At 42.0% G+C, this 15,373-nt stretch overlaps 1 protein-coding gene across 1 annotated transcript in view; it reads right to left on the reverse strand.

Moving 5' to 3' along the window:
* Nucleotides 1–6,285, reverse strand: part of LOC133615303 (solute carrier family 41 member 1-like) — a 70,528-nt gene extending 64,243 nt beyond the window's left edge. The window contains exons 1-2 of the mRNA XM_072912939.1: nt 6,137–6,285; nt 548–882 (exon numbers count right to left, since the gene is read on the reverse strand). Of these exons, the coding sequence (XP_072769040.1) occupies nt 548–847 (300 nt within the window). The 5' untranslated portion in view covers nt 848–882; nt 6,137–6,285. The remainder of the gene's footprint in view (nt 1–547; nt 883–6,136) is intronic.
* Nucleotides 6,286–15,373: the final 9,088 nt, after the last annotated feature.

The raw sequence follows: 15,373 nt of genomic DNA on the forward strand, positions 1-15,373 counted from the left end.
TTGGATTTTATGTGCCGTCAAAGTCGGTCCCGTCCATCGCTGCTCGCAGCTTTAATTTATATTATTACTTTTAATTAATTAAAGTAGTACAGCAATTTGACAATGATCTCTGGGTATGCACCAAGTAAAATTCCTAGTTTGTGAACCCGTTCTCAAACAATGGCAATAAAAACTTTTCTCATTCTGATGTTTTTACTGACATCTCGGTTCCTATTTTAAGTCTGTGGTATAAAATGAGTAAAATTTCAATACATTTATTTTTCATTTTTGTGTCAAAATCCTGTGCTTTTCACATTAAAACATCGATAACATTAACAAAACTAAAAATCGATTCAATGTTATACTTTTTTTTTTTTAAAAAGCCTCAAAACGTCGCAACTTTTTCCACAACTTTCTGAAAAAGCTCCACCAAATTCATGTCACAAACACGAAAAAAAAGCCCTCAAAATCCTAATAAGTAATTATTTTCCCCCAAACTTCTGACAGTTTCCCTTCCGTATAGCTACACTTTTAACACTAGCACATGCAAACTACTTTTTTGACTCACCTGTACACTATCGAGCACCATCCCGGCCATCACCATTCCCATTCCAGCCAGCAGGTAAGGGAAAAGAACCTGCAGACATATCGCCCGAGATGACTCCTCCTCTACTTTGGCTACCGATACTTTCGGCCTCGCCTCCGATGGCTTTTTAGAAAGCGGCTGAACGATGGGGGGTACGGAGAGCTCATCCTGTCCATCCCGGGTACCTGCCCGACCAGCACTGGGACTCTTCCCTTTGGGGCGGGACTTCTTGGTCTTTTTCCTCTGGCGGGTTTGTTGTGGTGGTTTGTCATCGCCAGGCATGATGGCTGTGCTAAGAGTCCTGGCACTGGATTATTCTAGAATAACACAAGTTATATGATGAGTGATCAAAGAAAAATAATTGTGTTTGTTTGTCTCCAAGAGTATTAGTTAGCATGATCAAGCAAACCTATAAAGCAGGGGTGTCCAAACTTTTTCCACTGAGGGCCTCAAACTGACAAATTGGTATTTTGTATCTTTAAAACCTGTACAATATATAGAGGAGCAAAACTGACAGTTAGCACACTGGCCAGATACTAGGCACCAACCCCAAGTGAACATCGCTTCAACGAAGATAAAGACGAGCGTGGTACAAACACCGCATTCAAGCAGCCTCTCCTCGGCGAGTCAGGCAGGGCTAAAGCAAGAACAAATGTTTTTATAGCAGCAGATTTAAGACCCATCCATCTTCTTCCGCTTATCCGAGGTCGGGTCGCGGGGGCAGCAGCCTAAGCAAGGAAGCCCAGACTTTCCTCTCCCCAGCCACTTCGTCCAGCTCTTCCCGGGGGATCCCGAGGCGTTCCCAGGCTAGCCGGGAGACATAGTCTTCCCAACGTGTCCTGGGTCTTCCCCGTGGCCTCCTACCGGTTGGACGTGCCCTAAACACCTCCCTAGGGAGGCGTTCGGGTGGCATCCTGACCAGATGCCCGAACCACCTCATCTGGCTCCTCTCGATGTGGAGGAGCAGCGGCTTTACTTTGAGCTCCCCCCGGATGACAGAGCTTCTCACCCTATCTCTAAGGGAGAGCCCCGCCACCCGGCGGAGGAAACTCATTTCGGCCGCTTGTACCCGTGATCTTGTCCTTTCGGTCATAACCCAAAGCTCATGACCATAGGTGAGGATGGGAACGTAGATCGACCGGTAAATTGAGAGCTTTGCCTTCCGGCTCAGCTCCTTCTTTACCACAACGGATCGATACAGCGTCCGCATTACTGAAGATGCCGCACCGATCCGCCTGTCGATCTCACGATCCACTCTTCCCCCACTCGTGAACAAGACTCCGAGGTACTTGAACTCCTCCACTTGGGGCAGGGTCTCCTCCCCAACCCGGAGATGGCACTCCACCCTTTTCCGGGCGAGAACCATGGACTCGGACTTGGAGGTGCTGATTCTCATCCCAGTCGCTTCACACTCAGCTGCGAACCGATCCAGTGAGAGCTGAAGATCCTGGCCAGATGAAGCCATCAGGACCACATAATCTGCAAAAAGCAGAGACCTAATCCTGCAGCCACCAAACCGGATCCCCTCAACGCCTTGACTGCGCCTAGATTTTCTGTCCATAAAAGTTATGAACAGAATGGGTGACAAAGGGCAGCCTTGGCGGAGTCCAACCCTCACTGGAAACATGTCCGACCTACTGCCGGCAATGCGGACCAAGCTCTGACACTGATCATACAGGGAGCGGACAGCCACAATCAGACAGTCCGATACCCCATACTCTCTGAGCACTCCCCACAGGACCTCCCGAGGGACACGGTCGAATGCCTTCTCCAAGTCCACAAAGCACATGTAGACTGGTTGGGCAAACTCCCATGCACCCTCAAGGACCCTGCCCAGAGTATAGAGCTGGTCCACAGTTCCACGACCAGGACGAAAACCACACTGTTCCTCCTGAATCCGAGGTTCGACTATCCGGCGTAGCCTCCTCTCCAGTACATCTGAATAGACCTTACCGGGAAGGCTGAGGAGTGTGATCCCACGATAGTTAGAACACACCCTCCGGTTCCCCTTCTTAAAGAGAGGAACCACCACATTTGGTCGCTACATCTGTAAGTGCAAGTTAAAACTCTCCTATGCAAGGCGAAAACCGTTTATCAACAACACCCAGAAACGACTGTCTGCTTCGTTGGGCCTGAGCTCATCTAAGATGGACTGATACAAAGTGGAAAAGTGTTCTGTGGTCTGACGAGTCCACATTTCAAATTGTTTTTGGAAACTGTGGACGTCGTGTCCTCCGGACCAAAGAGGAAAAGAACCATCCGGATTGTTATAGGCGCAAAGTTGAAAAGCCAGCATGTGTGATGGTATGGGGGTGTATTAGTGCCCAAGACATGGGTAACTTACACATCTGTGAAGGCGCCATTAATGCTGAAAGGTACATACAGGTTTTGGAGCAACATATGTTGCCATCCAAGCAATGTTACCATGGACGCCCCTGCTTATTTCAGCAAGACAATGCCAAGCCACGTGTCACATCAACGTGGCTTCAAAACTAAAAGAGTGCGGGTACTAGACTGGCCTGCCTGCACGCTGTGAATGTTTAATGATTTACCTTAGGGCAGATGTAACTTTGCTCTACTATTTTGTCAAGCTCCTTTGCCATAAAGTCTTCTGACACTTCCCTTATACTTTTAAAAATCTCTGTTTAATCCAGGACAATTGTTATTATGTTATTGTTTATTACAAACCCCGTTTCCATATGAGTTGGGAAATTGTGTTAGATGTAAATATAAACGGAATACAATGATTTGAAAATCATTTTCAACCCATATTCAGTTGAAGATCCTACAAAGACAACATATTTGATGTTCAATCTGATTAACATTTTTTTTTTTGCAAATAATCATTAACTTTAGAATTTGATGCCAGCAACACGTGACAAAGAAGTTGGGAAAGGTGGCAATAAATACTGATAAAGTTGAGGAATGCTCATCAAACACTTATTTGGAACATCCCACAGGTGAACAGGCTAATTGGGAACAGGTGGGTGCCATGATTGGGTATAAAAGTAGATGCCATGCAATGCTCAGTCATTCAGAAACAAGGATGGGGCGAGGGTCACCACTTTGTCAACAAATGCGTGAGCAAATTGTTGAACAGTTTAAGAAAAACCTTTCTCAACCAGCTATTACAAGGAATTTAGGGATTTCACCATCTACGCTCCGTAATATCATCAAAGAGTTCAGAGAATCTGGAGAAATCACTGCACGTAAGCAGCTAAGCCCGTGACCTTCGATCCCTCAGGCTGTACTGCATCAACAAGCGACATCAGTGTGTAAAGGATATCACCACATGAGCTCAGGAACACTTCAGAAACCCACTGTCAGTAACTACAGTTGGTCGCTACATCTGTAAGTGCAAGTTAAAACTCTCCTATGCAAGGCGAAAACCGTTTATCAACAACACCCAGAAACGCTGTCGGCTTCGCTGGGCCTGAGCTCATCTAAGATGGACTGATACAAAGTGGAAAAAGTGTTCTGTGGTCTGACGAGTCCACATTTCAAATTGTTTTTGGAAACTGTGGACGTCGTGTCCTCCGGACCAAAGAGGAAAAGAACCATCCGGATTGTTATAGGCGCAAAGTTGAAAAGCCAGCATGTGTGATGGTATGGGGGTGTATTAGTGCCCAAGACATGGGTAACTTACACATCTGTGAAGGCGCCATTAATGCTGAAAGGTACATACAGGTTTTGGAGCAGCATATGTTGCCATCCAAGCAACGTTACCATGGACGCCCCTGCTTATTTCAGCAAGACAATGCCAAGCCACGTGTTACATCAACGTGGCTTCATAGTAAAAGAGTGCGGGTACTAGACTGGCCTGCCTGTAGTCCAGACCTGTCTCCCATTGAAAATGTGTGGCGCATTTTGAAGCCTAAAATACCACAACGGGGACCCCCGGACTGTTGAACAACTTAAGCTGTACATCAAGCAAGAATGGGAAAGAATTCCACCTGAGAAGCTTCAAAAATGTGTCTCCTCAGTTCCCAATCGTTTACTGAGTGTTGTTAAAAGGAAAGGCCATGTAACACAGTGGTGAACATGCCCTTTCCCAACTACTTTGTCACGTGTTGCAGCCATGAAATTCTAAGTTACTTATTATTTGCAACAACAAAAAAAATTGAACATCTTGTCTTTGTAGTGCATTCAACTGAATATGGGTTGAAAATGATTTGCAAATCATTGTATTCCGTTTATATTTACATCTAACACAATTCCTCAACTTATATGGAAACGGGGTTTGTATAATGCTGTACTAATACACAGGGCCGGCCCGTGGCATAGGCCGTATAGGCAAATGCTAAGGGCGCCGTCCATCAGGGGGCGCCACGCCAGTGCCACAAATGTTGGAGAAAAAAAAAAAAAAAAAAAGTTGGTACTATCATTTCTAAATACAAAAAAATAATCCCACGTTAATTCAAATGCAAAGTAAAGCCTATTTAATAGAAATATTATTAGTTACAACATTACCCCCCCCCCCCCCCCCTTTCCCCCCGCACGGTGCGCCCCCTCCCTTCCCGTATCATGACTCTTTTTGGACGTCACCACATCAAAAAATCAACACAAGATGTCAAAACGGCCAAAACTGTCAGGTGCCCAGGGAAGAAAAAAGAGAAAAGAAGAGGAGGAGAAACGAGAAAAAGACAGAGGTAGCAGGTAGGTAACGTTAGCCTACATGAAATTATTTGTCTGTTACAGAATGTGATAGTAACCTGGCTTTTTAGCATTAAGCTAATGCTACATGATTCGGCAATTGCTAATCAATAAATAGCTAGTTCTGTTTTAACGTCGGGTTAATATTGTGGAGGGGGCTAAATTGTTATGGAAAATAATAATGTAACGTTAGGTAATTACAGTACTCCCACCTTACATTCCTCAGGGACATTTGTATTAGATCTTTTAAGCAGGTGTTTTTTGTTTACATTGTTATTGCCTTCTGGTTAGCTAATGTTTGCCCTGCAGGTAATAGTCACTTTTCCACCCCTTTATATATTAGGTATAGTTGTAAGTAAAAAAAAAAAAGGTCAAAGACAAAGCTATTCGGTTTCTTGAGTATATACACTTCACTATCGATGTGGGGGGGCGCCACCTAAAATCTTGCCTAGGGCGCCAGATTGGTTAGGGCCGGGCCTGCTAATACATATAGTTTGCTTTGTGCTAAACTAATAGCAATACAGCTAAAATACAAATGTATAATGTAGTATAGTTATAAAAATGTGTATGTTTTAACAAGTCTAAAAGACAATGTGTATATAAACATTTTAAAGACACATTCACCATTACACTTGTTTAGCAACAACGCATGCCCATATATGGTCATTGTTTCCTTATCAATATTTTAGGTGAGTTGGCGCCGAACCATGCGATAACAAAATGATAGACTAACATGATAAAACAATAAACTAAATCAGCCTGGCCTTTCCTAGCAGCATTTTGAATCAATTCAAGTTGAGTCTTGCTCGTATTTTCGTAAATGTTGCCTTTCGAGGCGTTCCATGCAAATAAATCACAACTCTACCCTGACAATTCACAACCGATTTCAGTCACAAAAAAAAGAATTAAAATACACACATTGCACAGCCACAAAGTCCAGGGAAACGAAGGAACAACCACTCATTTATCGCAGTCTCCATTGATTATTTGTAAAGATTTAAAACAACAAAAACAAGCGTGGACTAAAACGAAGCTTCTGTTGGCACCAGACCGGAAGTATCCATTCTCACAACCAGCCCATAATACCACCGTTGCCATAGTAGCCTCGACAAAAAAAGAAAAGAAAAAAAAAATAGGCGCTCTCTGATTGGTTGGTTATAAAGTGTGGCAGAGCGAAACACTGCCCCCATGCGGATTAAGGGAGTACTTGCTTTGCAAGCCCTCTACACATACAATCTGTATTTCATTTGTGCATTATTAAAACAAATACAGGAATGAATATAATGCAAAAAAAAAAAAAGTACTAAAAATATTTAAATTAAGTAAGTCTACAAACTCAATAGATGTGTTAATGTTTCCCCACAGGTCATTCTGTAACATGCTCTCTATATTGAGGCTGTACTCAAGTAAAAAAACAACAACTATATGCAATATATATAATGCTATATATATACTATATAATGCAACATATACAGTGAAAGGCTGTAACACACCTTTATCCATCCATTTAATTTATCGCCCCTTACCTTTTGTCTGCAGAGCTTGTGTGTGTGTAGCCGCCTTGTCCATGCAGGAATAACTGCACTTTTCGCTGTGTGTGTGTCAATTTAGCATGAACGTCTTATCTACATGAAGTTTTTTTGTCTTGAGTTCACACTGTGTGTCTTGTGTACTGTAAGGAGCACACCGAGCAATGTGCACGCGTGGTGGGGGGAACCGGATTGAATTTCATGGCATTTGCAGTTTAGGATAACCCCCCCAGCCCTCCCTCCATCCCTCCTGTTTTGTTCCATCTCTGCTACTAGAACTCTGACAGCAACCAACACAACATGCACTTTTTTTTTGCAACGAGCCTCAAACGCAGTTTTCTTTCATGAATGACAAAACATGTAAGCGCCAAATCTGCACCTTAGTATGTACTGAGAAGCAGTTTTGGTCCCTTTTCCTACCTCACCTTAGCTGGCTACAATTCCAATCCAATCCAATCCACTTTATTTATATAGCACATTTAAACAACAAAATGTTTCCAAAGTGCTGCACAACAATATTAAACACAATTAAAAACAATAAAGAATAAATATGATTAAAAACAATTTCAAAGGGTAAAACCAATTAAAACAGTAAATAGAAAGCAACATTTTAAAAACACAGAGGACAACACAACTCACGTAGTGTTAAAAGCCAGAGAATAAAAGTGGGTCTTAAGACGAGACTTAAAACACTCCACTGTGGGAGCAGTTTGAACATGGAGGGGCAGAGTGTTCCAGAGCTTAGGGCCGACCACAGAGAAGGCCCTGTCTCCCCTGGTTTTAAGTCTGGTCTTGGACACCACGAGCTGGAGCTGGCTCTCGGACCTCAGAGCGCGCGCAGGATTGTAAGTTTGGATGAGGTCCGAGATATACTGAGGTGCCAGTCCATGTAAAGCTTTAAAAACAAACAGCAAGGTTTTAAAATCAATTCTAAAATGAACAGGGAGCCAGTGCAAAGTCTCAAGGATTGGGGTTATATGCTGGCGTCTCCTGGCCCCTGTTAAAAGTCCTGCTGCCGCGTTCTGGACTAACTGCAACCGGGAGAGAGCTTTTTGGCTAATGCCAGCATAAAGTGCATTGCAGTAGTCCAGGCCACTTGAAATAAAAGCATGCACGACTTGTTCAAAAAGGTTAAAAGATAAAAAACGGTTTTACCTTTGCTAAAAGACGAAGATGATAAAAACACGATTTTAAAACGCCATTGACTTGTTTGTCAAGTTTAAAATGGCTGTCTATAGTGACGCCAAGGCTGGTGACTTTGGGACTCACATCATTTTGCAATGGTCCCAAGTCAGTGAGGGTCGGACCAAACACTAAAATTTCCGTTTTTCCCTCATTCATTATTAAAAAATTCTTGACGTGGCATAGACAGTTGAGAAGGAGTGTCAGGGGGCCGTGGCCTTTTGAAATAGGCATATAAATTTGGCAGTCGTCTGCATAAAAGTGATAAGACACTCCATGCCTCTTAAAAATCTCTCCAAGAGGGAGGAGATATAGAGCGAACAGGATGGGGCCTAGAATAGATCCCTGGGGGACACCACAGTAAAGCGGAGCAGAAGAAGAAGTGGCGTCCCCCAGCCTGACAGAGAAGGACCTTTCTGACAGGTAGGATCTGAACCACTCTAATGCAGTCCCCCTGACACCCACACAGTCTCTCAGGCGATCTAAAAGAATTGTGTGGTCGACTGCGTCAAAGGCAGCTGTAAGATCTAAAAGCACTAAAATGGCAGAGCTGCCAGAATCAGATATTAAAAGCAAATCATTAAAAACCTTTAAAAGTGCAGATTCAGTACTGTGCAAAGCTTTGTATCCAGACTGAAATGGATCTAAAGTGCTATTTTCTGTTGTGTTTTTATTTCCCTGCCTTCTCTTGTGTAGTGATGTGTTTCCGCAGCTCATTAGTCTCCAGCGAGGGGCGGACACTAAGGCACACCTGCAACCTATTTCCACCGAGGACTATTTAAGCTCACCTCCCACAGCTGGCTCTTGTCGGTTAATTTATCCTGCACCTTCCACGTGCACGTGCCTGCTTCGCCTCGTCAGTCCTGGTATGTTGTTTTTTCCTAGTCCTGTAATTCCTAACGTTGTTGTGTTTGTTTTCCTAGCCTCCTTGAGGCAACAAGGACTTTACCCTGTGTTCTAGTGTGCCCTGGCTTCTCCCCCTGCCGACCACTGAGGAACCTGTTTTCATTTGAGTATTTCATGGAGTGCACTTCTGCCTCTATCGCTTTTTGTTATACTTTTTGGACTCATTAAATGTATTCCCTTTTTTGTTACTCTAACTTGCCTCTCATCTCTGCATCCCGGGGTCACCCCCTTGACCAGTTCCTAACAATTTTCATCTAAAAAAGGCTGTAGTTGCGCCAAAACACATTTCTCCAAAATTTTTGACACAAAATGTAATTTAGAAATGGGCCGATAATTTGACAAACTTGTAGGATCAAGACCTGTTTGTTTTTTTTATCAAAGGCTCAACAACAGCTCCTTTACAAAAAGAGGGCACACTGCCAGAAATCAAGCTGCTGTTGATGATGTCCCTTACAGACAAGTCAATAGAGTCCCAGACTTCTTTAAAAAAGCGAGGGGGTACCGGGTCTGTGGGACAGGACGAGGGTTTTAGTTTGTCAACTATTCCTGTAAGCTAAGGCATGGACACAGGCTCAAACTGACAAAATACAGCCGAGCACCAAGTGGCCACATTAAAACTCAATGGAGAAGGAGAAAGATTTGCCCGAATAGTAGCAACCTTGTCGTTAAAAAAGGAGAGACATTTTTCACAAGTTTCCCTTGTCTTCTCCAGTGAAGTGGCTGGATTCGGATTAAGAACAGAACTAACAGATTTAAAAAGAACACATGGCTTGTTGATACTATTTGAAATTAAGTCTGACAAATATTTAGTTTTTTCAGCTCTAACCACACTTTGATAGTTCTGACAGCTTTCTTTTAAAATTTGATAAGAGACCTCCAAGTGATCCCTTTTCCACTTACGCTCCGCCCTTCGCCACTCACGCCGAGCTGTGCGTGTGGTTTCATTGAGCCAAGGCTCCTGTTTTGACTTTGGACGTATAGCTCTGAGGGGCGCTATACTGTCCAGAATCTCAGAACATGTGGAAATAAAAGAGCACATTAATTGTTCAGTGTCTGCAGAGTGTGATATATTCTGCATAGACACAGTGGACAAAGGAGAAAAGGCGGCTGCAGTGTCGGTTCTAATAACACGGCCATGACGCACGGCAGGCGGTTTTACATCAGGGTCCAAACTTAAATTGAACATAACAGGACTATGATCGGAAAACACAGCATCACCAACAACGACATTGTCAACATTAAAACCATAAGTACAGTACAAGGTCTAGAGTGTGTCCGTGTACATGCGTTGGGCCAGTAACATGCTGAGCCAAATTCAAACCTTCGATCAAGTCCAAAAACTCTCCGGCCATGGGTTTAGAAGGACAACAAACGTGTACATTAAAATCCCCGACGATTAAAATCTTGTCGTAGCGCACCAGACAATTGGTAATTAGTGTACACTATATCAGTGTTTGTCAACCTTTTTTGAGCCAAGGCACATTTTTTGCGTTGAAAAAAATTCGGAGGCACACCACCAGCAGAAGTCATTAAAAAACGAAACTCAGTTGACAGTAAAAAGTCGTTGTCGCAATTGTTGGATATGACTTTAAACCAGGCCTGGGCAATAATTTTGGGGGCCAAATTTAGAGAAAAAAATTTGTCTGTGGGCCAGTATATCTATTTTTAGAAAAACGAATACAAAACCTCACAATAAAGTCTGATTGAAAGCTAAAAATGTTATGACACACCGCCTTAAAAACGGAATGGAATTTGTAATTTTTCTATGAACGATAAAACCCTGAATATTGAGAACATATGAACGTCACACCCTCTCTCGATCAACATATTTTACAATCGAGCCAAATGCAACAAAAACGCAACAAACAGTGAAATATGAATGCAACGGGTAAAAAAAAACCAATCTGATACATCTTATATATCACTAAGCTTTAGAACTTTCTTGTACAAATCTCCTTCCACGTCTGTCCCTGACACCCACATTTCAGGCTCTGGAAACACTCTGTGGAAACGCTCCCCACCCACACTGCTTAGTGCCTCGTCTGACCTGCTGTGACGTAGATTACCATAGTAACAACTAGTAGGGTTGTACAGTATACGGGTATTAGTATAGTACTGCGATACTAATGAATCGTATTCGGTACCATACCGCCTCTGAAAAGTACCGGTCCGCCACACCCTAAGATGTTTTGTTCAAATAAAGCCAATAATGCAATTTTTCTGGTCCCCTTTATTTAGAAAAGTATCGAAAAGTACCGAAAAGTATCGACATAATATTGGTACCAGGACAACACTAGTCACTAAAATATCGTGCAAAAGTGCAGATTCCAACCATCGAAATACTTTGTATAGTTCAAGACTTACGGTCATTTGAAAACAGCACTGCACATCATAATCTTAAAGATGTAGAAAAAATATTGGGGAATGTCCGGCGGGCCAGATTGAAAAGCTTAACGGGCCGCATGTGGCCCCCGGGCCTTAATTTGCCCAGATCTGCTTTAAACCACAACCAACTATGCATCACTATAGCTCTTGTCTCAAAGTAGGTGTACTGTCACCACCTGTCACATCAGTTGTTTTTATCCTTCTTTGTGGGGACATTGTTGATTGTCATGTCATGTTCGGATGCCCATTGTGGACGCCGTCTTTGCTCCACAGTAAGTCTTTGCTGTCGTCCAGCATTCTGTTTTTGTTTACTTTGTAGCCAGTTCAGTCTTAGTTTCGTTCTGCATAGCCTTCCCTAAGCTTCAATGCCTTTTCTTAGGGGCACTCACCTTTTGTTTACAAACCCCATTTCTATATGAGTTGGGAAATTGTGTTAGATGTAAATATAAACGGAATACAATGATTTGCAAATCATTTTCAACCCATATTCAGTTGAATATGCTACAAAGACAACATATTTGATGTTCAAACTGATAAACATTTTTTGTGTGTGCAAATAATCATTAACTTTATAATTTGATGCCAGCAACACGTGCCAAAGAAGTTGGGAAAGGTGGCAATAAATACTGATAAAGTTGAGGAATGCTCATCAAACACTTATTTGGAACATCCCACAGGTGAACAGGCAAATTGGGAACAGGTGGGTGCCATGATTGGGTATAAAAGTAGATGCCATGAAATGCTCAGTCATTCACAAACAAGGATGGGGCGAGGGTCACCACTTTGTCAACAAATGCGTGAGCAAATTGTTGAACAGTTTAAGAAAAACCTTTCTCAACCAGCTATTGCAAGGAATTTAGGGATTTCACCATCTATGCTCCGTAATATCATCAAAGGGTTCAGAGAATCTGGAGAAATCACTGCACGTAAGCAGCTAAGCCCGTGGCCTTCCATCCCTCAGGCTGTACTGCATCAACAAGCATTATCAGTGTGTAAAGGATATCACCACATGGGCTCAGGAACACTTCAGAAACCCACTGTCAGTAACTACAGTTGGTCGCTACATCTGTAAGTGCAAGTTAAAACTCTCCTATGCAAGGCGAAAACCGTTTATCAACAACACCCAGAAACGCTGTCGGCTTCCCTGGGCCTGAGCTCATCTAAGATGGACTGATGCAAAGTGGAAAAAGTGTTCTGTGGTCTGACGAGTCCACATTTCAAATTGTTTTTGGAAACTGTGGACGTCGTGTCCTCCGGACCAAAGAGGAAAAGAACCATCCGGATTGTTATAGGCGCAAAGTTGAAAAGCCAGCATGTGTGATGGTATGGGGGTGTATTAGTGGCCAAGACATGGGTAACTTACACATCTGTGAAGGCACCATTAATGCTGAAAGGTACATACAGGTTTTGGAGCTACATATGTTGCCATCCAAGCAACGTTACCATGGACGCCCCTGCTTATTTCAGCAAGACAATGCCAAGCCACGTGTTACATCAACGTGGCTTCAAAAGTAAAAGAGTGCGGGTACTAGACTGGCCTGCCTGTAGTCCAGACCTGTCTCCCATTGAAAATGTGTGGCGCATTCTGAAGCCTAAAATACCACAACAATGATGTCGGGGTCCAGATCTGGCCCCCGGGCCTTGACTTTGACACCCCTGAGCCAGACAAAATTGCTTTTGTAGGGTTTTTTTTAAAGCAAAATGTGAGTTAGAAGGGTACCAACATTTTGTGGATGTTCTGGAACATCGTAGAAAATAGCGTTTTTGGCAAATTGGGTGTATTTGCAGCAATTGTGAATAATGAACACTGTGCCTGCCAAATATACCAATAAATAAATAACGTAAAAACAAACGTATTCATTAAATACATACAAAATAATTACAACAAAATAATGTTGCCAAATTGAGAGCTGAAGGCCGTTTTCATTTTGTAAATGTACTTTTCAGAGGAAATAAGGTTGAAGTTAAATTGGACCGCGCTGCACATACCAACATTACCACTAGATGGCAGCACAAACCAATAAAAGAACAACCACTTGCTTCTCTGATGAAATACTTTTTTAAAGTGTGAACACGTCACGACTATGAATAGTTTAAAACATTGTGAAAGCGTTTCGGATCTGCACACAAACTTAAGGACACAAAAGCAGGAAAATATGGAGTTGGGAAAACCTTTGTGACAACAAAATGCTTTGTACAAAATGTTACATTTTGTCTTCGTTCTGATGGGCTTCAATGGCAAGTCTCTAGAATAAATCATGTGTCCAACATCTGGTTTCGCCTTTTTTTAATTGACTTTAGAAAATTTAACTGAGCTTGAGCTATGTGAGGTTGCTGACATCTAGTGGTCAATATACAGCACTACATACCACCATATAAGTTAAAGTACCAATGATTGTCACACACACACACTAGGTGTGGCGAAATTTTTCTCTGCATTTGACCCATCACCCTTGATCACCCCCTGGGAGGTGAGGGGAGCAATGAGCAGCAGCGGTGGCCGCGCCCGGGAATCATTTTGGTGATTTAACCCCCAATTACAAGCCTTGATGCTGAGTGCCAAGCAGGGAGGTAAGGGCTCCCATTTTTATAGTCTTTGGTATGACTCGGCCGGGGTTTGAACTCACAACCTACCCATCTCAGGGCGGACACTCTAACCACGAGGCTACTGAGTAGATCATATGTTTATTGCGCCATAGCGTCCTCTCTCACCTGAAAAGGAGACTATTATATATGTCTCCGTTATCCATAGGTTTATCTATAACCCATAAAGTAGGCAGGCACGGAGCTATTTCTCAGCGTGTGTTTACTCCAGCCGACACGTTAATACACTGACACACAACATCCGGATTCCCAGCATGCATTGCTTCAAAACTACGGCAAGTAGTAATGTCCAAAAAACATAACAGAGACAAAGCAGAAGAACGAAGAAGAGACATGGCGACGACGAGTAAGAAGAAGAAGAAGTACGCTTGCATATAATGCATATAATGCTCTGTGACCCAGACCGCTCTGACTGCAGTTGATTGGAAAAAATAATTTCAGTTCATCCAGGACAGCTGGAAGGGGAAGTGGTATGCTGCCTGCACATTTTGTACATCAGACTTTTATGTGTGTGTGTATGTCTAAATAAATGAACACTGAAATTCAAGTATTTATTTGATTTTTTATATATATAATTTTTTATATATATATATATATATAAAAATATATATATATTTATATATATATATATATATATATATATACATATATATATATATATATATATATATATATATATATATATATATATATATATATATATATATATATATATATATATATATATATATATATATATATATAATAAAATAAATATATATATATAACTAGAATTCACTGAAAGTCAAGTATTTACTTTATTTATATATATATGTATATATATATATATATATATGAAATACTTATATTTCAGTGAATTCTAGCTATAAATATACTCCTCCCTCCTTTTTCAGGGGTTAGAAAGCGCCTTAAGGAATTGAGATGTAAATACAGAATAGCTGTCATTAACACCTAAACATAAAAAAACGAGGTTCAAATAAGCTAAGGAAAAGCAACTGTGGACTATGGATGACTGGATGAAAGTCATAATTAGCGATGAATCGTCAATCTGCATTGAGCAAGGTGATGTTGCTGGAACTTTTGATTGATGCCGTTCATATGAGATTTCTGAAGACGACTGCCTGAAGAAAACATGCTAATTTCCACAGTCATCCCTCTGTCTCTTCGTCAGTTTGGGGTCTTTTTACCTGTAAAACATTGAAGACCACTTCAGCAATACATATCACCATCTGTTTATTCCTCTTAAAAAACAAAAACAAAAAAAGCCACAGACTCTACTGATTGTCGACTATGGGCTAAATCTAACGAACCAGATTCGACTATGAAAATCCTTAGTCAAAGACCAACAGCCCTACCTAACATTCTGGAAAGCCAACACAGGAGACTTTCGATCTCCCCCATTGTTGTTTCCTAGCTTGTTTTGTTCCAATGTTTCCTCCTGTAGCATTTTGAAATGGAAAGACCGACCTGCGCCACAAACGTCTTCTTGGATCAGTCCTGACAAAAACGATTGTAAATATGTGTTGATAGTAAACAAACAATGTAATGT

This window comes from Nerophis lumbriciformis, linkage group LG01, assembly GCF_033978685.3.
Source record: "Nerophis lumbriciformis linkage group LG01, RoL_Nlum_v2.1, whole genome shotgun sequence".
NCBI lineage: Eukaryota > Metazoa > Chordata > Actinopteri > Syngnathiformes > Syngnathidae > Nerophis > Nerophis lumbriciformis.